This window comes from Temnothorax longispinosus, chromosome 10 (assembly GCF_030848805.1).
Source record: "Temnothorax longispinosus isolate EJ_2023e chromosome 10, Tlon_JGU_v1, whole genome shotgun sequence".
Taxonomy (NCBI): Eukaryota; Metazoa; Arthropoda; class Insecta; order Hymenoptera; family Formicidae; genus Temnothorax; species Temnothorax longispinosus.
The window spans coordinates 16,085,506-16,110,712 of record NC_092367.1 but is presented as its reverse complement, the minus strand read 5'-3'; the positions used below and the strand labels follow the sequence as shown (position 1 = coordinate 16,110,712).

Genomic DNA, 25,207 nt, shown 5'->3' with positions numbered 1-25,207 from the left:
GGCCGCGCTCCTCTAAGCCGAGAGCGCGAGGTCGGCTCGCGAGGGTTTTTTTCTAATTAAAGGGGAACCGCGCGCGGGCTGCATCGACGAGGGTTTTACAAGAGTCGTACGAAGGGGCGCGTGCTCTTGATGCGGATACTGTCTTGTGTGCGCGCCTCGAAGAGGGCATCTGCATGCGGACCGTTGTTGAGCGTTATCGACTATTCGACTCGATTGCGTCAACATACGGAGGAAGAAAATAATGGCGCGTGCAAAAATGGGGCAAAATTTGACATTTCTTCCGAACAAGGAACTGAAAAAGTGTGTTAAATAAAATAGAAGTGATATTTTTTTCACGTAACAACGGGATTCTATCGTCGAAAATATTTTCGAGCATCATACATTTCGTATTAATCACTGCGGAACGGAATTTTTTGAAAGCATTGGAAGAGAGAAAACGATATATTTTTGCCGCAAAGATATTAGTTACAAGGGAATGTGCGGCTGGGGAAAAAGAGCGGCGAGGAATATCTCGTATATTTTACCCGATTTTACCGAATTCATATGGCCGCGCCGCAAATAAAAGCGTCCTTATTGATTTGTTATTCGGCGATTTATAGGGAGAATCTGTCACGCTTTCGCTCATGTAAATTGCGCGGGGGATCATCAGGATATCCGCCGTTTCCTCTCGTTTCCTCCGTATTCGTACGGCTGCCGGTACGGTATCCTACACCCTCCCCAAAGTGTTTCTGCATATTCGCATTTGCATGCACCTTTTAGATATCCGAATCCCCGGGTCGGGATGCCTGAAATTTGATTTGCCCGAGTTTGCACGACGTTTGCGAATACACGCAACTCAATAACGAAACGGTATACAAGTATTATACATATTTATGTCGCGCAACTAGGTCGTCATTTATCCATACTTTCTTCATTTCTTTTCTACTTTCTTATGAAAAGTATTTGTAAAAATTATTTGTACAGCTATGTAGAGCTTTTATTTGTTTTTTCTCAAAGTAGCGTTAAAACTTTTTATGTTTAAGTTGCGTTTCACTTGTATTGACTTATTGTTAGCCGTTTGTTTGCGTCCCCGTTATCTGTCGTCGCATCGATATCCATCAAACGTTTGTAAGTCTCGATAACGATAAAAGCAACATCGGGGACGTCTATATATCTTTGTGCGCTGCAAACAGATGCGATTGCATTTAGAGCGCCGTCTGCGTCGCTGCAATTAATAGTTGAATGTTGAACGCGAGCGCGCCATCGTAATTAGCGTAGGTAGGTAGCGTTAACAATTCGCACAATACCCGAATGCCCTCGGAATGCCTGTGTCGAGAACGATAATTATTCGGGCTCTCTTGAAGCCGTTTCGAACACTATCCGTTACCGTGAACGCCAGCTGCGTGTCTCGAAGAGCAACCACTCCGAGAGAGAACTTCTTCGGGGATATTATTGCGTATATAATAGAACGCGCGGTCTTTTATGTACGTATTTAAATGATTTTACACAAAATGCCCTTTGCTATTTCTTTGCTTTATTTGACAAAGCAATTTTCATCGAAGCGAGTATTAGATTATACCTTCTTTTATTAAGGGAGCCGGGAACCAAGAAATCTTCGGACGAAATTAAAAATAAGATCGCTGTAAAGTATCCGAACTTGACTACGTTATCTCATTTGGTCGATAAAAATCGAGGGATTTAATCGGCAGGTTTAGCTTCGATCGCCAAAAACCGTGTCATCGCGTCGTAAAAAACCTATAAATGCACAAGTTACACTGTTGACTTTCGAGAGATTGTCCTCGTTATATTTGTAGAACATCGGTGAAAATCAGGGAAAATTGAATGGCACTCAGAGTATCCTCAGAATATTTATAAATCTTCTAACTTGTAAAAGAAATATTATTTGTGTGACGAGATAATTTATGAAATGAAAAATTGACGTTGGAAAAATGGAAGCAAGAAATAAGTGAAACAGAGAGAAAAAGAGTTTTACATTAATAAAATTAATAAAAAGGGAACATTTTTAAACAATTTTATGTTCATATACAATGTCGAAAAATGCATATTAATATAAAATTATAAATTATTTTTTGTTAAATATATCTCTTCTGTGTTTTCTTTTCAAAATTTAAGAATAAAAGGGTCAAAAATATTTCAAGAACATATACATATAAGATACATATATCCTGTCGCGGACGTACATTCTGTATAAACGATGAAGGACTCGTGCTTCTCGTAAAGGCCTTACGAACTTCTATCTAGCGGAGTGCCGACTAAAGTGGGTACCAGGTGCTAAAGTTGGACGGTGGCACCTCAAAGAGGCTTCGGTTGTAAAAGCCGACGTGCAGCGGAAAAGATGAAAGACCGACGAGAAGGTGCGGCCTTCGAATAATTTCGTCAACGGGGGAGACCGTTAGACACCCGTGGATGCTTCCCGAGCTGGAACGTGTTCCAATTTCCGCGCTAATTGCTGACACTCCGGTCTCGCGAGTAAGATCAAAGATATCGATCAAGGATATCGTCCCCGCGTGACGGACATTGATTTAGAAAGGCTCTCAGAAATTATGATGATTTTAAAATCAAACGGAATTCCAATTGGAATTCTTTGCTACAGAAAAAAAAACAGCTTGTAATATTAATTTTTTTATGCTCACTCAATTTCGTTGAGTACAAAATTTATTTCTCCCTAATTAAATAACACCAATATTTAAGGAAATGTTAAACGATTCCAAATTTAATGTTGCATTCTCATTTACGAATCATGTCGATAACGCTTCAATCTTAAATTCAACGGGATTTAATTATATTCGATGCTAATTGTAAAACTGTTATGTCGTTACATTTTAACTCGTACGCTAAAAGGTATATAATGTAACATTTAACGTCCAACCTAACTGCATTTATCTGCATCTGTCAGCGATCGAGTGACCTGTCAATCGGAAAATTTGCTCTCCTAACGGACTACAAAAGACTTAAATAATTTAATAATAAAATTCCGCTGGCACTGTATAAAATGTCACGTTGGCGTACTGATATTGAAATGTCAGGTCAATAAAGAAACTACCGTTGACTCAATCTCGCGGCTGAAACGGGGCCGCAGCCCCCGATGAACAAAGCGCAGCGCGGCGCGGCGCGGTGCGCTTGCAATATGCAACGAGAGAAGCAGCGTTTTTCCGCCCTCGATCCGCCGCCACCCCCGTTCCTCGTCCTCGCTCACTGACGAACAACCTCCTTATCGTCACTTCCGCCCGGGGGAGGGGGGGAATGTGATTAAAATTCCTTTTAGCGACGAATCCGGCTCCCTTTTCTGTCGCAAGTCCACCGGAGGTGTAAAAAGCACAGACGTCGATCCACGTTGAGGAACGAGAGGAACGAAGAGGCAGCGAGAACTGTTGGGTAGTTGCCGCAACTTCGTTGGGCTTTTAATTCGCAATACGAACCACCCTCTCGTCCCACGACGACGGCGACTCGCACCCTGAAATCTCGACTAATTTCCCGTTTTGCGCTCGACCGCGATTTTCCGCCGGGAGAGGCGTCAAAGCGCCGAGAAACTCGTCGCGATAAGTTATCTCGGGATTTCTTTCGCGGATCTCCCTTCTTTACGTCACATCATTTAATATATAATAATATTAATTATCACAAAACTATATATAATGAATAATAAAAATTGACAATTTAATTAAATGACCGAGCTGTACGAGCGGAAGCTGTAGAACGGCGATTAATGGCATTTTTAAAGTGTTACTTTATAAAATTATTTACAAGCTGCGATTCACAGAATTAAGCAGAATTGCGTGGACTCATGTTTCTTGTCGTTTGCAGGTTTTTTCAAGGACCTTTTGGCGGGCAGCAAACGAGGTTTTCACGAGATGTTCAAGAAGACCTACGGTATCCTTTACGAGCAGAACGCGTACGTCTTCACGGACTTTTTCAACGAGCTGGAGAATTATTACGCGAAAGGAACGGTAAGTACCTTTCCCTCTCCCTCGCTTTCCTCCCCTTGGAATTTGATTATCTCGACGTTAAAATGGCGCGGCTACGATTTATTTCACTCTTTGCCGAGAATTCCGTCTATATAAGGCCGGATCCCGATCAATTTATGTTAGAACAGCGTCTGCGTTGTTCGGTCTCTCTTTGGAGCACTTCCGAACAGAGAACAGTCCTTCCCATATTACCGGCAAATTTGGAATTATGGTACCTGTAACGTTGAGCCATTCATTTACCTCTCGTTTGATGTCGCGCGGGGTGATGCCCCCCGGTGAAAATTGCAATCGCGCCTTAATTTCCCCGTCTTCTCTCTCTCTCGGCCCCCCCTTCGCTCCTCCTGCAGACACCCTTCGCCCTGGTGTATTAAGCGCGAATAAATAAGACGACGAGCCGTGAGGAAAATTTCTGGAGCTGCCGGGCCGTGTCTCGGGATCTAAAGTTTATTACAAGCCGTTTTCCGCGCAATTACGCGCTCGACGACACCTTCCTCTCTCGGAATATCAGCGAGCGAGAAATGTAAGGGAGTACGAGGCGAAGTAAGAGATACAAGTGCGCGATATATCCTTCGAGACAGTATCGCGAGCGGTATGTACGTGGGTTACGTGAAGGGCAACGGTAATCTCTTTCTCTCTGTAGCTTGCCGATTGAAACGGAGCGACGTAAAAGGCGGTGCCGCTATCGGAACTTCCTGTAATTCGACAGATGTCACGGTATCCGTATATCTTCAAAGGAAAAAATTTATATCTCTTTCCACACACGTTCGGCTCACTCGAATATCCCTCTGATCGATTCGTACGGGACACAACGACGTGACGTGACGCAACGCGTTACGTTCCATTCAATTTTTCTTATAGCGTCAGCGTCGCGACAAAGGTATCGCAAAATCGTATCAAGACCTTTTAAAAAGAAAGAAATCTTTTTTATAAGGAAATCTAAACGTGCTGACATCGTTTAATTATCATTTCTTAATTCGAGAGTCATAGGAGTTCGGAATTATTCGCTCGACATTAATTTTACGAAAAAAAGAATTGAATTTCGAGAAAAGAAAATTTTTTTAAGAAAAGAGTTAAGCTTTTTTATGATTTTATTTTTTTTAGTAGGCTCAACAAAGTTAATTCGTTTTTGTATCGAGCCCTTGAATTCCTCGAGGTGCGATCGAAGGATAATCGCGCGACGTGAGTCGACTTTCAGCTCCGCCCTTTAACGCTTTTAAACTTCTATTGGGGTCTGCGGCAGGAACAACCCCTTGTCCACGATGTCCGGTTCGCGCCGCCGAAGCTCGAAAGTCGGGGTGGAGGGTGGAATCACGTGCGAAGGCGGATTTAATCAATGTGCTTTTGACATCGCCCCGGCGTTGTCCTGCTAAAGGGACCCGTCGCCGGAAGGGTCCCGTATACGCGTTCGCCCCGTGTACCTGTCCCTACCTACCTATCGAAGGGCTTCCGCAATTACACCGCGATCTATTGAATTTACTCGAGCTCGCTACCCCCCTCCTCCCTCCCTTTCGCGCGCGCGGGGCCGCTTTCGGACTGCTCCGGGATGGAATTTAATTTTACTTGGAAACACGATCGCCCTGGGTTGTGTTGTTTTGCGTCAGGAAGCGCGTTATTAAGCGGACGAACGAGAGAAGACTCCGAAGCGAGCGCGAGATGTAATAAAGTCACGATCGACGAGGAGAGCGCGATCCATCCCCCACGGGGATGGAACGCAACACCGGGCACCAGTTGCAGCGAGGTAACTGATGAAAATAAGGCGCGGAAATGCGAAGCAACTGTGGGGATTAGTACCCACCGTGATGCAGTACCTACCGGACAGGAGGGAAAAAAATCGCCTGAAAAAAGCAACGGGTTTAAGAATGAATGTCGCATCGCGTTGCTTTTCTTTTCAGGCGATTTTTTCTTTGAAACTCCGAATGACCGTCGAAGAGACCGTCGCGAACGGAAAGGATATTTAAGAATGCAAACTATCGGACTATCGGATTACAATTCCGTGCGCGAGATAAAAGAAGCAAAGTGGACTTCACACATCCAACATTTGCGCTGCAGGGCTGAGAATGGCTTCTGGCTGGAAGGGACGTAAGTGACAGGTACACGGTTGTACAATTCGTCACGCGGTGTCAAAAGGAGGAGGAGGAGGATACGGAGGAGGGAAGACGTCGATCGAGACGAGACGCTTTGTCGATTGTCATTCAAATCGTCCCTCGAATTATTCACCGGCGCCGCTCGGAACCTGTTCCGCATGCACACGACGGAAGGCGAAGGGCCCGATCGCGTGAATGCATTATCGTTGCAACGCTCCTGTCACTGATAAATTTATCGCGAATATTAATCTGCCGCGAATCGCGCCATTTTCAACGCTCCCGGGAAGCTCCGAAAGAAAAACGGCGTTTCGGCTTTTCAAATTTATTACAACAAGTCATAATAATATCAATTAAAATTTATTATACATATATATATTTCACACATAATAATATATCTGTATTTGAGTCAAATTACGTCATGTTAGATTTAATATATCGTATTTAATTTAAACACATAAATATTTCAATTAAAAAAATAATAATTAATTGAAAATATTTAGTCGAGTTAACAATTTTTTTCAGTATATAAAATATAATATATATTGTATATTGAAAATATTTCATGTTGCTATTATATCGTGCAACATTATTGTGTTTATCGTGTCTCTGAAACTCTAGAATTTTGTGAAACATCTTGTACATCTCTGTACAACGACAGTTTAAAATCCACGAAGAATCACGAAGAAGTTCTCAGACTGTTCTCGATATTTAAAAGCGCAAGAGAACATCCACTAAATGCTCCAAATGAGCATGATTCATATTTTGTTCCAAGATTCAAGGAATGAGTGTGTAATTAGATTAACTGCCATGGTGACGTTAAAGGCGTATTTCGCGACTTGTCCTTCAGTCACTTTCCTCTTCCTTTCATTCGTTCTCTCGCACTCCTCGCAGTATACAAGATCGAAACAGAGTTCTTAGCGGGCGCTCTTGTATTCTAATTGCGCGAATAATCGCTGGGAGTCATTAATATTCCATTGAGCCGGCGGGCTCGGTGTCTCGGTTGTCGGCTTTCGATTAATCCGAATTATGATCGGATCCAATGCAATTTGTCTGAGGCTGCGACGGCTGATTGCCGTGGTAAATCGAAAAAGCGCGTGCTGTCCTCCGAATAATCGTTGACCAAATACATCGAATTAACACTGATGTGATTATATATGCATGTATCAGAATTAAATGTATAATGTAAAAGTGTAATTTATAGTTTTATTTGTAATATCTTTCTCAGCACACATTAAAATTATGTTCTCTGTAGAAGACCTATAATTTTGTTTCGAGTTTCTTACTAAAATTAATTTTTGGGAAGAAGATTGATGTTTATATGTATATGCAGATAATTCAAATGTGGATATATGTTATTGTAATATATTCGTATATTTATATAACGTACATACGTATTTCTTCTATGGATTCCAAATTCATCCCTATAATGAAGAACTTATTATATAATTTACAATTTTATTATTCGTTTTAGGTGGATCTCAACGATGCCATGGACAATTTCTTCAACACCCTCTATCAGAAGATGTTCACCGTGCTCAACAGTCAGTACAACTTTGACAATAAATATTTGGAGTGCGTGGGCGAACACATGAAGGAGATGCGACCGTTCGGGGACGTGCCACAGAAATTGGGCGTGCAGATTAAACGTTCGTTCGTGGCCACGAGAGCATTCAGCCAGGCCTTAACCGTCGCTGCGAACGTGCTGAAAAATATGCAATCGGTAAGAGAATACACTGTGACAACATCGAGACAGTCCAAATCAATGTAGCTCGATTTTACGCGATTCAAACCACGCGATATCCAATCACTCCTCAAGCAAATATTTGTATATTGAATTTTGTATGTTAAAAATTGAAATTCAGGCCTAAATCTAAGAAAAACTGGGTCTTCCAATTAAAGAAACTTTGAACGAAGAAAATTGATGCAAATCGATTCGATGATATTTCTTCGTTTATTTTACACTCGCTTGAAGTAATTAAAATTATTAAATTGTAATTTATAAAATATTTATGACATAATGACAAAAATTTATAGAATATATGTCTATTTTATGTTTACCTTGGTTTTTATTCTGCTTCTTTATTCCGATTCTTTCTCACTTTGTTCTATTCTACTTCTGTTCTTCTTTAAATTTCTGTCTTTCTTTAAATTTCTTTGTATGTTTATGGCTCTTACGCCATTATTTCGCAACCGCAACCGCGCATAGATTCTAAAACAAACTCTTTGTTGGCCGTAGCTGAAGCCATCGGCGGATTGCGCAGCTGCCTTGACCAGGATGACAGCCTGTCCGGCCTGCAGCGGTATATCGGACAACGTGCTGGCGTGCAGCTATATGTGTACCAACACGATGAAGGGTTGCTTAGCGCAACACGCGGCACTCGACACCGACTGGAATCAGTTCGTCGGTAAGCAATTTCTCCTCGTTCTCTTTCTCTCTCGCTCTCTTTCCTTCTCGCCCGAGTATATCGGTTATTATATCTCGAGAGAACATGGATCATCGACGCGCGCAATCTGTTATCTGTTGTATATACGCGTCGAAAGTCTTCTTTCTCGGAAGCTACATAGGATTTTTTTGTGGAAATGATCGCTCTTCGCTCGCATTATAGATACGAATAACGAATCTTTGATTGAAAAGAAAATATTTCGAAAACCGAGACAATAATAATATCGATATTATATTTTCCTAATTTAAAGTTTTTCATAGAAGTTGAAGAAATAGAAGAAATATTTCTCACGAGACATTCCGCGCAAAAATTTCTTCTTTTTTCGTTTCGCTAGGAACGATCTCGGGCTTGATCCGCTTTTTGATTTCCAAACACAGAGGCTGTGGACAAGATCGCCGATCGGCTGCTTGGACCGTTTAACATCGAGGTGCTAGTGCGTCCAATCAATCTGAAGATTTCCGAAGCGATCATGAACTTCCAGGAGAGCAGTTCTGACGTGTCGCAGCGCGTGTTTACCGGTTGCGGCCGGCCGATGCTGGGTAGACGTAGACGCAGGGACAATCGCGAACTGGAACTGGAGGAGTCCCTGAATTTCGATCAGGAAACGTTAACGGAGGATCGCGCCTCGACTGCCGCGATTCTGGACAAGCTGGTGAAGGAAATACGCCAGCGGGTGCGCGATCTCCGACAATTCTGGGTCTACTTGCCTTACCGGATGTGCAACGAGGGTCTGGTTGCGCCACCCAGCAATACGAAAGAATGTTGGAACGGCACGCACGTAGACAAGTGAGAACGATTAAAATTCCATTTGTAATCAGTTTCACTTGTTAGCACTCAGCTATAAGAAATTTCATTATAGATAAATTAACAATTCAGTTATCTACATGTTTTAAATGCATAATAACATTGCCTTTGTATCATAGCAAGTCAGTACGCGACAATATTCGCTTGTTATTCTTTCAGGTACTTATATCCGGTGTCGTCCGATGGCGAGTCTCAGATGATGAATCCGGAAGTACGCAGTACGGGACCAAGACCGACCATCGTGAGGGATCAGGTTTTCGCACTGACCACCATCACGAATAGGTTGAAATTGGCATTCAACGGGCAAGATGTCGACTGGATCGATACTGGTAATTATCTGACGGTTATTAATAGCATGCTATAACAATTCTCTTTGTCTATATGATAATAATTATCCTTATGACTTCACAGACGAAACGTGGTACGGTTCCGGGAGCGGTTCGGGCGACGGTACGTTCACCGACGACGAGGATGGCTTTAAGGAGGGCTCCGGCTACGAGGGACCACGTGAGGAATTGGAGCCGGAACCCCCGAAACAGCCGTCGCCCCCGGTCGTCCACGAGGTTGAGATACCGCCGCGAGTAGATATCGAGCCGCACAAAGGCACGGGTACGAGCAACACGGGTACAAGCAGCAGCAATCAGACCATCTCCGTGAACAGCGGAGAAGACAGCAGGCCGAAAATGTCGCTGTTTAGGGCGCTGACGACGTACCTGATGCCGATAGTGGTGATGTGGTTCGGCGGTTGCTTCAACGACTTGCTGTGATCGTGTGAACCTTGTGACTCTAAGCATAGCGCTGTGTAAATATTGCCCGATTGCGAGCCGCGATCTCGACGGCGACGAATGAAGGAAGGAGGATCACTCGACGGACTCTCAGATCGCGTAAATCGCGCATCAGATCGTCCCGCGAATCTCGCGGATTTCCGCAAAAACGCTTCGAGAAGTTTAAGGAGGACGTTTTCGCGAACGGAACGTCCTCCGGTCCAATTCCTCGGACTCTCCGGTTCAGCACTCGTCAAATCGACTGCGTGCATGAAATCGATTTAGCGAGTACCGAAATCGCGTTAGGTGATCGTCTTAGCGAGTACATGGATATTCGTGGCCATAGCTACTCGCTCCTGCCACAAATGGGCAAGAGCGGGAGAAATCGTGCGAGAGATTTGTTATCTACGCTGCTATTCGAATGAGAGACTGTAGGCACTCGGCGAGACCTATTTCACTGAACTCTTACAACACTAGCTTTCGTCAGAGATGGGCCGAAACGGCGCTTGGAACTTCGACATTTCGAATGTTATTTAGAACTAAGAAAATAATTCCATCGAGAAGATAGACCGCCGAGCTGAAACTTCAATGAACATCTGAGAGCGATTTCACTTTCATTCTTCCATCTCGCTCTCTCGAGACGAATCACGCAGGTGTATTCTTTCACCGCTCGTGACGTGCGTGGTCATCTCGCAGCGGGATTTTCTTTCGAAGTACCTAAACGTATCCACGGACTCTTTTAAAGATACGAACACGAGATTGCTTTCGAGATTTCCGAGATATGTCTCGGGAAGGAATTTTTACGTGAGCTGGATAGATATTACGAGTGTAATACTGTTGTATAGTACGCTGTTACGGATCATTGCGCCATTTTACGGACTTTCCGAATTTTAGAGATGTACCGTTAACGTTATATCAGACTCTTACTGCCAATTGTCGAGATTCGAGTTTCTGCGTAAGTAGATTATCACCGGTGGTAGGATAACGGCGGTTATTCCAGTCTGAATTCCAGTCCGAGTCTTTCCGAATTTTAGATACGCGAGCTTATTCTACTGAATATGAATTTAAATGGGCACATTATCGCGACAGAAAGATGGCTCGTTCCAATCGGGTCAAACATTTCCGGACTTTAAACTCACTCTCTTATAAGAATCCTACTGCCAACTCTGAGGGTATTGAAAAATGTTCTCGTTCTTTCTATTCAAATATCTAATACAATACGCAAAGTTATCCTAGTTCGTCCGTTTTCTTTTGGCACGCATCCTTTGATAAGCTGCCAAAGATGAGATCGTCAATCAGGCGCGATTGCCGCATTGCGTGCCATTAATCGCTCGGCGAGTGATTGAGAAGCATAATGTAATCGTACGTCATTGGTGCATCATGGTGATTATGTGCAAACCCTAAATGATCGTGCGAAGAGAAAGAGAGAGAGAGACATTAATTATATACACCCGAAATACGTAAGATGGACCGAACGGAGTATACGAGCAGGACTGAGTATTTATTAAGTGTTCATCATGAGCGTCTCGAGGGGAGTATTCGAGATGAGCATCTCGGATGCGCGAGTCCTGAGTGCGCGGCAGGAGGCACGAGAACAATCAGGATCCTTGTCCCCGTTGACGTTTCACTGTCGCGGATGGATTTGCAGACAAGCCGCAGCCCCATACGTAACGCCACGGCTTTAATTAAAATCGAAGATTTTAACGTGTAATTGACTGCGCGTTTAGCGCGTCGAACGGCATTTACTGATGTTATATTATTATTTTTTGATAGTCGTCAGAAGAGTCGCGAAGGGATCAGCGGCGATTTCGTAAGTCCATCAGGCAAGGATTCAACTTGGCTCACGTTGTGTGTGAGATATATTAACGAAGACCAGTGTTTCCGTCGCTCGGTTTCGCCGACAGCGAATACGATCCCTTTGGTGCAACGTGTAACACGATACAATCAAATGAAAATAGCAATTAACGGATAATAACGGCCTGAACGGGTACCGGAGGGTGTTACGTTATCGCGAAACCGAGCCGTAGAGCACTGTAACATTAATCTGCAGTAGAATTAATAGCGTGGAAGATGCGAAGGAACGTTTGTTGCGATGTAAGGTGTAAATAAGGATAGGGGCGATAAGGATAAGGGAGAGTGTGATAAGAATGCGACGTGACGCTTACGCTTTCGGCGTTTAAAATGAAGTATATGTGTATGCGTCAGACTTTATACGACGAGAGAAAGAAAATAACTACGGAAAGACTATAGAAAGTACAGTTACGAAAACAGGAACGGAATCAGTTTGGTTCTCCGATTACGTGAATTCCGCGTTTGTCGAGCGTTATGAGTCATCGAATGAAATAATGGTACAAGTCAGTAGTATAACGGATTAATCATTATTTCTTGTTCTTCTTGATCAGACTTCGGGCTTTTTCGCTTTAGATTATTTTCCAATCTAATCAAAAGAATGCAAAAAATATATCAGACTCGGTTAAACAGTTTATTGTTTATTTGATGTAAAGATATAAAATTTGCAATTTGTTTCTTTACGTATGTAGAAAATGATTTCGTAATAATGCAAGTATATTTTATGTATTTAATATTTTTTATTTAAGTAGTCTTATAGAGGGCCTCTTTTGTTTCGCAAAAATATGGCTTATACCATTGTGCCCAACGGCTCGTCTTATCCGCCACTTTGCCGTATCGTTGTTCGTGTAGGAATTATTAATTCGGAGGCAATGGTGTCGAGGCGATGCGAGAGAACGGCGGTCAGAGGCGGACTTCTGTGATAAAATCAAATAGATCGAGCATTAGACGACCGCCCTCCGCACATCCGCGCTTTCTTTTAGCGGCTCGCCGTGCGTCGAAAAGACCGCGAGGGACATTAAGAAAAAAAATCTAGTGAAATATTAAAATAGTATATCACGGATAAAACTAATTATTTGTAATTATATTATTGTAATATTATTATTATTTTTATTATTATTATATGTTATATATATATATGAAATGAAATTAATATAAAAAAAAATTGTAGCGCTCCACGGTTCGAGTGTCTTGTGCGTGCGCGTGTTTTGAGAGTCGTACGTGCGAGAAGCGAATTTCGCGATGTCGTGAATTCGTTGTTCCCCGCGATATATACACGAAGAAGACATATGTACATTGTACACGCATGTTTTCCACACTCACACATACCCACAGATACACGTATGCACACATACATAGGCATTTGTATGCAGACATAATTAATGATATTTTTAATCCTTGCCAAATTATCTCGCGAAAAACGTTGCGCACACTTTTTATACATATATATATTGTATATGTATGTATGTATGTATTGTATGTACGTACCGTATACATATAACATATTATTCTTTTTTCTCCCATTTTTTTTTTAATTCCCATCCCCTTCTTTTCTTTTAGTTTAGAAGACGGCGCGTCGTACAGTACGGCGATGCAAGGGTATCGAGGAACAGGAAACAGGGTGTTATCCGCGAAAGCTTTATTAACGGTTGATGGGTTTGTAAAAAAAAAATAAAGAAAGAGAGACGGAGCCTTTCGCACTTCTCTTTCTCTTCTCGCGAGGTCTTCGAGTCGCGACTGAAGAAATCCGAATGTTCCTGTCTGTATTCGAAGATTTAGAAGGAGAAGAATATCTTGCTTAGGATTACAAAATGTACACCTCAGCGATTACATAGAGTAGGGAGGAAACGTTTCAGTTTCGCAGAAGCGAATCACCTTTCGATCACGATTTAATTCATTTTCTCTCTCTACAGTAGATCCTACCGAGCTTACTCTCTTTCGCTGAAGAGGATTCCGGCTCCGCTTGTCGAAAGTAGATTAAAAATGTTAGAAGGGGGTGAGAGATATACGTTCGCGCGCGCACTATTTTTTTATTTTTCCCCTTCGAGACAAAGCAATCCTCGAATAACAAAGAAAGAAACAAATCTATATATAAAATATATGCTACTTTAAAATGTCTCACAAACCCATCCGTGGCCCGCCCGGATTTCCGGTCGATAGAGTCGACGCGAGAATGAGAAGGAGAACGAATTAACGAGTTTTCTAAGTGCCCCACAGTATGATAGAGAGCATATACATAGATTTATACGTATATATATATTAGCGCGGAGTTGTGTGCGAGTATATACGAGTGTGTGCATGAAAGAAACCGTGTTGATCTGTCGATCTTAGGATACGATCGCGATAATGTTTCACAGAATCCAAACACGCGTCTCATTCCCTCGAACGAAGCGAGGGTGATGTTATAGTACGCTGACACGCTAATTACGCCGACGTAAAAGTTTCATTTGGAGATCAATTTTAAACGAATATAAATAAAAACAAACGCAATAAATCACGCAGCTAAGCTTGCGTATCGCAGTACGTCTCGATCGATTCTTGCCTTCCTCCGACCGTGACTACGATATGTTCGACATATGTGTATTTAAATTATAATAATTATCATGATTGTTTTCCGCGGTAATCGCGATCCGCTGGTTTACACTTATTCCGTCGTTTTAATTCCTCTCTCTTAGAGACAGGTTCCCGCGGCGCCCCCTTTATCGAAGAAGAAGACGGGAGGGGACGAGAGAATATCTCGAGAACGAAACTGCGTTTTACAGAAATCATCGTATATTTGTTTCTGATAATGACAAGTCTCAATAATATTGTACATCTCATGCGCGACCGTTCACTAGCACTAGGTAAAATAATGCGGAACCATCTTTCCTATACTTAAGATCCTATACAATTCGTGTTAAATTACATAAATGGTGGTCGAGCAACGAAGTACCTGACTTTTTACGATTGCCTCGACCGCGGAGGCGGCGCCGAGTGTACGGCACGCGATTATAACAACCGCGTTTGCCCCACTCGAAACCGGATTATAAGTCACTGGACGAGGATGTTCAATTCGCGCTTATACGAGTAGATACTCTCGGCGAAGAGACCTCGCCGGTAATCTTAAAACGAGCACTGAGTTAATCTATAACGCCAACACAAACGTTCTCGTTTGAGACGGTCGTTATATCGCTCTCGACGTGAAACGGTACGATAGAGATCTGCTCCTCTTAACTATACCCTTATGCATGAAACGAAGCGCGCACTTCGGCGGACTTCAGTGGAAGCGAAAGGAAAGACGATTAAGAAATAAAAATGCAGATTTTACAAAAAGTGCGGCTAAAAAGAGCAGATCTAATTATCATTCTTCTGACTTAATTACACACCAGTAATATGTATATACTAACGATAGTAGAATCGCACGTTTGGCAATACATATTTTCGAACATATTCATGTACATAAATTGAGACAAGATTGCATCAGCGAGGTCGATCCTAAAAAGGAGAACGAGTTTTACGATCACCCCAAGGCCAGTTTCATTAGCCCTGGTTTACTAAACTAAAATCCTTCCCTTTCATATTATAAGTAGATTATATAATCTAAGAATGGCAGCAAATATTGATCAGTTCGGACTGACGGTGCACGCGGTCTTAGAATCTAAGGCGATAGACAATCAACGGGGAAATATATATAAATCTGCGATCTAACACACATCCTAAATTAAATTAAAGCTTTAACGATTACTTTAAATCTGGCTTAATTGAGATTAAACGATTAATTTTCACTGTTTAAAGTTCTGCAAAAGTTCCTTTACATCTTGCTGGGATTCTCGATTTAAGAGAAAATAAAATTACTATCTGATGTAGTAAAATCACGATTCTACTGACGAAGCTTCTGTTCTTTTTCCTTCTTAGACGCATTCTTCAATCGCGAAGTTAACTCCGCTGCGGTAACTTTGTGTCAACTTACGCTACTTTAAGCTTGTACAGTCTTATCGTTGACGTGTACAAGGTAATTTTACGTGGATCAGAACCTCGATCCGATCAGAACATATCCAGGTTTGTACATCCGCGGTACATACGCTCAGTCTCGTCGCCGCCAAGTGAATTTCGCCCGCTGGCTCGTCGTTTCCGCCGCCGGAGCGGTACTGGCCGGGTGAGAATACGGGCACGCTGGTTTCGTGCAGAACGGATGATACTTACACTGCTGGGCCGGATGCGAGAACACGCAGCCCAGCTTCGTGCAGGACAAACCGAACTTGCACTTGGGATGCTTGTAGGCGCACTTGTCACCAAACTTACATGCCGGGAAAGCACTGCGAAAAATAATGAAAATTTACAAAAATCAATAAATATTAGGTAGAACAATGAAATTTAAAAAAAAGTTGAATGCTTTCTGGCATGTATTTATAAAGAGAAAAGTATCGTTTATACATATATTCTGATGCAATGAGTCTCTCGAAAGATACGCTACCTGCACATAACAGGCGGGTGAAGGTACGCGCATTTGTTCCCTAACGTACAATTTGGCCAATATCTACACTTCTCCCTGGATTTGTCTAAAACGGTCGGGACCGTGTTCTCCACCAATGGTTTTTTATCCGGAGCTGAAAGGAGCAACACGTTATAGCGATACACTTTATATCGCTATATTTCGTCGTGAACAAACGTGAAAAAAATTTTGATGCATACGTTTGGCGGCCAACGTCGGCGGTAGCGACGCGTTAGATTTTAGTCGTGCGGGACTCGGAGAGTGAGATCTGTTGTATACGATAGGACTCAATTTTCTCCGTTTACGCGGCATCTCGTCAGTCTTATCCACGTTCTCTGTGTTGCAGTTCTCGTTGTTCTCCTCTCCGCTCGCCTCCTTCGGACTGGCATCCGCGTTATCTTCCGCTTCGTTATCTTCCGCTTCGTTATCTTCCGTTATTCTAAATGTACTTATCTCCAAGTCGTTCTGCGCTATCGCCGACGTTGCCGTCGTCGCCGTCGTTGCCTCACTGTGCGTCGTCAATAGTGCAAGCTCGTCGTCCTCGTTCACCTGCGAGCATGAGGAGGAACATCGTGCGTCTAGAATGCGCGCGAGGAATTAAAATTCAGAGGGGGGAAGGGAAGGAGGGAATGCTTTACAGGTGGCGGAAGAAGAAATTACCTCCATCTCCAGCCGCTCCTCGTCATCCTCGGAGCTGATTTTCTCTTTCATGAGATTGTTGTTGTAACCGTTCAGAGTGACTAAGAATTTCTGATTGTCGTCGCTCCTTTGGAACAACGACATGACCACTCCCATATGCTCGTCCGTTACCGGTTGAGGTACATCTACGGATTAGGCGATAATAAGCGAGAAATTAAAATCCAGAGAGGAGGGATGAAAGAGTTAGTCTTTGTATCGCAAAAGGGATTCGTATTGGAATCTTTATTTATCTTAAACATATCATCATCGTTTCTCTGAAATATTTATTATTTTAGGCCAAAGTCATTTACTGTACTTCTTACAGTTTGTAAATATTTGGAAGCTGTTAGTATAGGTGTTATTAGTGGAAGATTAATGGGATGATAGTTGGTCTCTGTCTAATGAAGGATATATGAGATTAATGATACCCAGGTCTTAAAATAATAATAGGAAAATCGATAAGTAAAGATTCCGACGAAAGGGTAAAAGTAGGATACGAAATAAGATCCTGTAACTCTTTCAAACGCGTCTCCGCGGAGATGGGACTTACACGGTTCGTGCTCGACGTCTTCCACATCCAGATGATCTATCGTATTTAATTCGACTTGAATCTTTTCCATGACCAGTCTCTTACTAGAATTAAAATGTACCGACAAGTTTTGACTTACATCACGAGCCGGGGCAGGCTTAAGACGCTTTAAGACCGGCTTCTTGTCCTAACAAAATTGAGCCTTCGATGAAAAAAATTCATTCTTCCCTCTCCGACGTGTAATTTTTTTTTCAGAAACATATCGCAGACATTTTATCGACATTCTCGGTATTACAATGTTACAGAGAGTCGTTGCTTGGATTTACAGGATTATTTACAATGTGTTAGCGAAACTTACGAATAGAGACGGTTCCGGGTTCTTCTGCTTGACGACCGACTGATTCGCCTCCGCGACCGCTCGCAGCAAGAGCGACTGCGTGGCGCGCTTCTGCGTCGGTTGCAGCGGCTTCAAAGGTCTCGGTGTGACAATCACTTTACTCGGCAACCTCGTGTCATCCACGGTATCCTCATCCACGTCGCTGGACGTTCCTTTGTCCATCTTGTCCAGCTGCGATTTTGCGCCCCCGTGTCCCCCCGGATAACCGGTACTCTGAGTCGCGCTGAACGGCACTTCGTTCGAAGCCTTCGTGCGTTTCCTCTCGGTCCTCGCGACGGCCGCGAAGGCCGCGGATCTGTTCACGGCAACTATGTGCGACTTGACGGGTCCGGTCAGCGACTGCTCGTCGTTGTCTGCTTCGTCCTCCTCCTCTTTCTCCACCCTTTCCTCGTTTCCCTCGGCGCCGGGATTCAGGGAAGCTAAAGACTCGTCGTCCTCCGTTGCCGTCCTCAGCTGCCTCTGCTTGTGCACCGGCCTGAAATTATTTTTCAACGGGCCGAGTCTGTCTTTGATGTTCTTATTGTTGTTTCCCGCTTGCTCGAAGCTCTTCGGGTTATTCCTATAATCTGACGCCTCCTGCGACTTGCCGGACTGTCTTTGGGCTTTACTGTTGGCACTCACGGTGCCCAGACGATCCTTGATGGTGCACACGGACTTTTTCGCAGACACGTCCGTTTTGGAGCCCGAATTCGGGATCCGCTCTCTCGACTCCGCGTTTCTGTGCAGTCTCTCGTTCTTGCTGCTCTCTATTCGGCTCCTCACGTCGTTGACTTTGCTCGCGGCCTCGTGATGCCGCGACGACGAGTCGCCGTCGCGATTCCGCCTAAAGCTCCGATCGTCCGGCTCGAAGTTCCTGCCCTTCCCGCCGCCGCCGCGTCCGTTGTCGTAGCGATGCGGCTTCTCGAACCGCTTCTCCGACGGGCGGTAGCGGCCGTTGCCCTCCTTCTCCCGGTAGTTCTCGAACTTTTTTCGCGGCGAGTTTATGCCGAGCCGGGTCTTCACCGACACGACCGACGTGATCCTCGGTTTGTTCACGCAAGATTTAAGCCGCCTCGTGGCCGTGTCCGGGGAGGACGACGAAGCATCGTCTTCCTTCTCCTCCTCGGACGGCTTCGGCCGCTTCGCCTCGTTGCTCCGTTTCTCCGTGCTGTCGTGACGATTACCCGACGCCTCCAGCGATCTCTTCAGACTCTTATCCGGCGCCTCGCTCGCTTTCGGATCGCGATGCGCGTCTGTGGTCTTCGCAGCGGGATTTTCCGGCGCGGCGACATCCTTCGCGGTCTCGTCGCGTCCGGAACTCTGCTGCGACCTCCTCGAGGAGGCGGAATCCTGATAAGATCCACCGCTGTGCGTCGACGATGCTTCGTCCGTTTTACTTTTGCTCTGCACCCCCTTGACGTTTCTCTCCGCGCTCCTGCTGTGACTTCGTTCATCAGGGTTTTGATTAGGCGCAGAAGATTTGATCAAAGTCTGTTGCTTCTGCGCCGGCAGCTGTTGCTTCTCGCTCTTCGCACTTTTGTCCGCGAACTTGTCGACGGCCGTGGTGGACTGCTCCGCCGCCTGGTCCTCCAGGAAAGAGGTCGCGATTATCTTCTTCTTCTTTCTCTCCTCCTCCTGTTTCACCACCACAGTAGGCACGAACTCGCGGGACGATTTCTTCTTGGCCACGGTGACTTTCTGCAATTTCTTCAGCACCTGATCGTGCAGCCAGTCGACGAACACGGTCGTGCAGTCCTCCAGGAACAGATTTAGGTCGTCGTGCATTTGTTGACGGGATTTCTTGTTCACCACCATTACCAGTATGTAATCGGGTAGCTCCTCATCATAACGAACCCCCAATTCCATAAGCTTGGCGCGGATGGCGCTCTGAAAGAAATCAGGCGGCAAAATTTATTTAGGGAAAAACTGTAGAACGTATTCGCTTTCTACTCCAGTCTTTCGCAGTTAAATAGAAATAGCAAAAATCAGACCTCGTAAAAAACAATTTATTACATAAATTATACTAAATGTTTGAGTTGCTTTTTTTAAACACTTCCTTTCTCATTTAATGCATGACTTGAATATTCCCAAGTGCAGTGACATTTTCCATAATGTTTTGCAAATTCTAATTAACATTGCTAAATACGCTAACACTATCTCTGACGTTTATGCATTCCAACGGCCCCTTTTAACTTGTTTATCATTCCGAATCAATTCATAAGCCACTGATTTGAGGTTGCCTCACAGGAAACAATTCTAGACACCTCGGTAAGCCCCTGAACAATCCCGCAGCGTCCAATCTGTTTCTCTGAAAACATTCCTCGTAAGAAAATTAAATATTGCGATTGGCTTACGAGGTTTGAGTTTTTGTACACTTTGCGATTCAATCTGAATAATACCATTCGTCAAGTATATCTTTCTTATTGTTAAGAAGCACGTAACTACAATCGCTTCTCAAGGACAGTCTTCTATCATTTTCCAGAAAGAAGACAGAAGTATAACTTCCAATATTTAGACTTCTGCGTGAACAGAGAAACAGAGATCAACGCTGAGTAAATAAAAGAGTAAACTCGAAGCTGGGGTGCGCCCGAATTTTCAAGAAACGGCTCCAGCGTGCGTCTCGCGTCTTACCGAAGGAACCGGACGATTATATGATAATCGGGATGTGTCGGATATCAAACGTCACGTCCGGGTCCTCGTGCAGCCGGACGATCTGACGAATGTCGCACCGTCACCTGGACATTCCGAGAAAAACTCACCCGAAGCTGATTCGTGACCTCGATGCCGCGCGTGTCCATGATCGTGGGATGATCGCTGGAGTTCCACCGGGTCGAGCGTGAACCAACGTCAACGTCAACGTCAACGTCGTCGTCTTCGTCTTCGTCGTCCTCGTCGTGTCGGCGACCGGTCGAATCGATGAGCCGATGCGATCACGAGTCGGCGTATCACGGAACGAAAACATTCTCCGCCATGACGGACGGACGGACGGACGAAACGTCTCGCTTTCACGGAGCATGAAACGAGCCTAGATGCGCGACCGACGTCGAAAAGTGGTTTCGCCAGTTTCTACTAGCGTGACGATCTTCGGCCAATCGAATTAGAAAATTCACCTCGAGGATGATTTAAACTACATTTTAATTAATTTAATCGGCAGTCATCAAGATTTATTTACTAGTTTGTTGACGTGAATAGAAATTATTAGAATGTGATAGAAATTATGAATCCTTTGATTTTGACAATGTATGAAAAAAAAAGATTAAATTACAGAAAATAAATTATACAATCAGAAATTTTACTTCAAACAATTCTGTTGCATTGCCATTAATCGCTAATTAAATTTCCATTATATATAATTTATCATTAATATATATATTTTTTTTTATATATTAATATATAGGTATATGTATACATAATTATATAAAATCTATTGATTAAAAGAATTATACTATATTTTCCCTAATCCGTCAGAAAAAAATTTAAATTTAGTCATGGTAATTTAAACTAAAATTAAACCTGAGAAGTATTGTTTAAGAATATTTGCTTTCTTATCTAAGATAAAAGATATTACACGTAGAATTAAAATTATTGTCAATATCATTTTGAGATAACATGAAGAACTTCACGTGTGATTTATTCTTCTACAGATTTACATTTGTCTCTCTTTCTCGGAAAATATTAATTTTTAGTTTTATATACATACATAGGATGCCTATAGTGTACCAGAAAAAATATATCTATCTGCTTTCTTTTTCTATGTAAAATAGGTCTCTAATTTGCGCTGCGCTTTGTCCGTACTCTCGTAAAATCGTGTTTTCGAGGAATGACTTCGCAAATGTTCTTCCGCGTATCCATAGAGTTACTCTTGCACGTTTTTGATACTGTTTCTCCCAACACGTCGAAGAGGCGCAATGCAATCGTAGGTCCGCATACACAAATCCCACGTTTATCTATTAATCGTGGCAGTTAGACGTTATTATTATTATCAATCCAAGAATTATAATTAACTCAAAATTTTTTATCTATTTTGAGATGATTATGATTCGTTCTTTCGTTCGATTGTGTGAGCAAAAAGATATCAACATTTTGAAAATTTTGCCACTCGATCTTCAAAATCTTCCAAGATAAAAAAAAATCAAGATAGGTCAATCGCGTTTAACGCTAAAAGTAATAATCAAATAAAATATCGAAAACTAAAAAAAAATGTGCGCATTTGTAGATAGCGTGGTCGCCGTGCTCGTTTCCTCGCCGTTGTTTCGCATACTTCAATCTTTAATCCGATAAACTCTCGCGGTAAAAGAAAACAAAAATACGTCGTAATATATAAAAGTCTGTCTCAATATAAACTTTAATAAAGTTATAAAGCAGACAATATCACGCACACAATATATGTATATGGTAACAACGGATCGGAATACTCTTTAACGACTATATACAAATGTCGGTCTCTTTACTAAGCTAATGTGATAGGCATATTATTTTACATTCTTAGCTTCGATAAATCGTGTGCATTTGATCCACGATTGTAGCACCTTATACCTCTCTAGAATATGGTGTCTATAAAATACTGCTACATATCTTCGTTTTACGTATTGTCACGAGACGTATCCTTTACGGTGATCCTTGTAAACGTGACGTGTTACTAAAATGTTACTAGGATTAATATCGAGACGCGAATTACTCTTATTAGACAAGCGTTAGACAACTGAAACGCTATTTCAACATGTTCACAATTATCTCTGTTTCTTTCGGGTGGAATTAAAGAATAGAATTAAAAAAAAAAAGAACATTTTGGAAAGTACTTCTATTGGCAGTGTGTTCTAGAAAAATCTGCTAAAGAAACCCTTCTTCGTGGTGGAAGCTTTCAGGAAGATCTGATCGATATCCTTAAAGACTTTTTCAGCGGACTGAGCTGCATTAATGTAGTAATGGATCCCTTGTAGAGCGTAGTAGTCGACGAGAGGCGCGGTTTGCGTGTGATATGTGTTTAATCGCTTTTTCAAAGCTTCCTCATTGTCGTCAGATCTCTTGATCAAAGGTTCCCCGGTGATCTGTCAAGATAAAGATTTTATGTTTCAACGTCCTGGATTTTAATTCAACTCCATAATTTGTTCATTTATGCAACCATTATGTCTTAGCATATGTATTCGTCATTAAAAAAACACGTGCTGTTATGCGTTATCTCCGGTAGAGATATATTATCAAAATCATGAGGGTCAGCATGTCGCTAAACTTTTATCTTTCATTAGCGTTTTGCAAACGCATCGATTTGTATTGAGTAAAAAAAAAATACTTTTCCAAATTATGACATAATTATGACAAATTATGACAGAAGGTTCATCATTTTTTTATTAAGGCTTCTTATCACTTACGTCGTCCTTCATGGGAACTTTGGGAGGAGCAAACTCCTCGTGGTACGATCTACCACTAGCTGGATGTATCAGCCTACCCGTGATTCTTCTGATCAGTAACTTGTCCTCGATACCGAACTCAATCACGGCGTCAAGCTTCGTTTTCCTCTTGTTGAGCATTTCATCGAGCTGTGCAAAAAGAGATAGGTCAGAGGCAGTGATTTGGTTTCTTCTGTAGGCGTGCGTTCAGGAATTATGCCTAGGCACACCTAGGTAACTCTAATGCCATAGGCCGGTATTCATAATCAGATCTTATTTCAAGACCGTCTTAAGTAATATCTTAAGATACTAATACGGCTCTGTGATTGGTTAATGACATCTTAAAATTGCACTTAAGATGGTCTTAAATATAAGAACCGACTATGAATACCGGCCATAATCAGATCTTATTTCAAGACCGTCTTAAGTAATATCTTAAGATGCTAGTACGGCTGTCAGATTGGTTAATGACATCTTAAGATTGTACTTAAGACAGTCTTAAATATAAGAACTGACTATGAATACCGGCCATAGTCTACGTGACGTAAACTATAGCTTAGAGTTACCCAGATTGAATTTCTGAACGCAGTCCAGAGTATACTTTTTCTGGCTTACCTTCTCCGCTTGAGGCACGCTCCTCGGAAAGCCATCCAGCAAGAAGCCCTGCTTGCACTCGGGTTTCTCCAGATTGGTCTCGATCATGCTGACCACCAAGTCGTCGCTGACCAATTTGCCCTCGTCCATTACCTTCTTAATCCGAGCTCCGAGGGCAGAACCAGAGCTGACCTCGGCCCTCAGCATGTCGCCCGTGGACAGATGACATACGCAGTATCTGTCTTTGAATAGCGGGGCCTGGAAAAGGGAAACGTCATTCAACTTAATTAATCCTTGCGATTGTAATTAAACGTTTCAGCGTGACTTTGAGATATCTTCTAGACGTCTTTGATTTTAATTGAAGATTGATTAACATAAAAAGCAATTTGTAATTAAAAAATATTCAAGGAGATCATCTCCGAGTTTTTATGAAGACCTAATTACAATACAAATATGGACGAGAAAAATGTATCGTTATAAAATAAATATCCTCGATAGAGCAGATTGGTACCAAGCAGCACAATCAATCCATCTTTATTTCATTCGATCCATCAGGCCACGTGCAAGAGTCATTGTCATATCAAAAAGTGACAAGTAGCTTCTTCAGCTTGAAAAATAATGAGGCGCGAATTTTTTCAAGACGCAAAATACCTGAGTGCCTTTGCCGCTACCGGGTGGTCCCAACAGAACGGCGTTAATCCCGCTCGTCGGTGTCTCGAGCTTCTCCTTCGGCTGCTTCGGCACCACGTTCGCTTGCGGCGGCATATTTTACGGTATCCTGTTAACGGGATGGGACGAAAGTTCGCGTGGGTACCTCCGCGAGGATGCTAATTGCTGCCAGGGTTTGCCAGGGGAAGCGAAGCCACCGACGACCGACGACACCGCGTCACCACGAGTAATAATCGCGCGTGACGGATCGCTGGAACATCCCGCTCCCCGCTGAAGCACGCTGGCTGCACGCGAGTCCGCGAGGTTGCGTGCGTAAGCAAATCGACGGTCGATGTATCTGGCCTTTGCCCGAGACGCAGCACGCCTCACATCTGTCGATCACCGCAAGAAACGACTTCGCCTCATCGCGCGCCGGCTCGTCGTCGATTTGAACTACTGCGGGAAATACGAGCAAGATAAAATAACACGAAGAAATACTTATGCATGATACATTTGTTTAAATATTAATCATGATTTTATAATTAAATGTCAAAATCAATTTATCGCGAACAAAATGAAACAATGCGAAGAAATATTTATGCATGGTATTATATCGTT

At 42.9% G+C, this 25,207-nt stretch overlaps 3 protein-coding genes across 4 annotated transcripts in view; 1 reads left to right on the top strand and 2 right to left on the bottom strand.

The window, feature by feature from the left end:
* Dlp (glypican dally-like) overlaps positions 1-14,429 on the top strand; it is a 133,669-nt gene extending 119,240 nt beyond the window's left edge. For both annotated transcript variants that reach the window (XM_071789689.1, XM_071789690.1), the window contains 6 exons: positions 3,802-3,944; positions 7,518-7,766; positions 8,283-8,451; positions 8,868-9,276; positions 9,454-9,623; positions 9,706-14,429. In XM_071789689.1, the coding sequence (XP_071645790.1) occupies positions 3,802-3,944; positions 7,518-7,766; positions 8,283-8,451; positions 8,868-9,276; positions 9,454-9,623; positions 9,706-10,061 (1,496 nt within the window). In that variant the 3' untranslated portion in view covers positions 10,062-14,429. The remainder of the gene's footprint in view (positions 1-3,801; positions 3,945-7,517; positions 7,767-8,282; positions 8,452-8,867; positions 9,277-9,453; positions 9,624-9,705) is intronic.
* Positions 14,430-14,656: 227 nt separating this feature from the next.
* Nab2 (Nuclear polyadenosine RNA-binding 2) lies at positions 14,657-21,182 on the bottom strand. The gene is made up of 7 exons (XM_071789687.1): positions 20,720-21,182; positions 17,943-19,847; positions 17,606-17,771; positions 17,038-17,201; positions 16,578-16,926; positions 16,360-16,492; positions 14,657-16,201 (listed from the first exon to the last, which is right to left on the bottom strand). Exons 1-7 carry the CDS (start codon positions 20,756-20,758, stop codon positions 15,970-15,972), a joined length of 2,988 nt encoding a protein of 995 aa, XP_071645788.1. The 5' UTR covers positions 20,759-21,182; the 3' UTR covers positions 14,657-15,969.
* Positions 21,183-21,554: 372 nt separating this feature from the next.
* Positions 21,555-25,017, bottom strand: Ak2 (Adenylate kinase 2). The gene is made up of 4 exons (XM_071789697.1): positions 24,593-25,017; positions 23,963-24,199; positions 23,330-23,497; positions 21,555-23,008 (listed from the first exon to the last, which is right to left on the bottom strand). Exons 1-4 carry the CDS (start codon positions 24,704-24,706, stop codon positions 22,778-22,780), a joined length of 750 nt encoding a protein of 249 aa, XP_071645798.1. The 5' UTR covers positions 24,707-25,017; the 3' UTR covers positions 21,555-22,777.
* Positions 25,018-25,207: the final 190 nt, after the last annotated feature.

What these genes read in the sequence shown, in the direction of transcription:
- Nab2 (XM_071789687.1), bottom strand. Translation starts at nt 20,758, where the DNA reads ATGGACACGCGCGGCATCGAGGTCACGAATCAGCTTCGG. An exon ending in ACCCGGAACCGTCTCTATTC is followed by an intron (nt 17,772 to 17,942) that starts GTAAGTTTCGCT and finishes CAATTTTGTTAG; the next exon opens with GACAAGAAGCCGGTCTTAAA. An exon ending in AGGAGCGGCTGGAGATGGAG is followed by an intron (nt 16,927 to 17,037) that starts GTAATTTCTTCT and finishes TCATGCTCGCAG; the next exon opens with GTGAACGAGGACGACGAGCT.
- Ak2 (XM_071789697.1), bottom strand. Translation starts at nt 24,706, where the DNA reads ATGCCGCCGCAAGCGAACGTGGTGCCGAAGCAGCCGAAGGAGAAGCTC. An exon ending in GCGTGCCTCAAGCGGAGAAG is followed by an intron (nt 23,498 to 23,962) that starts GTAAGCCAGAAA and finishes CTTTTTGCACAG; the next exon opens with CTCGATGAAATGCTCAACAA. An exon ending in AAGTTCCCATGAAGGACGAC is followed by an intron (nt 23,009 to 23,329) that starts GTAAGTGATAAG and finishes TTATCTTGACAG; the next exon opens with ATCACCGGGGAACCTTTGAT.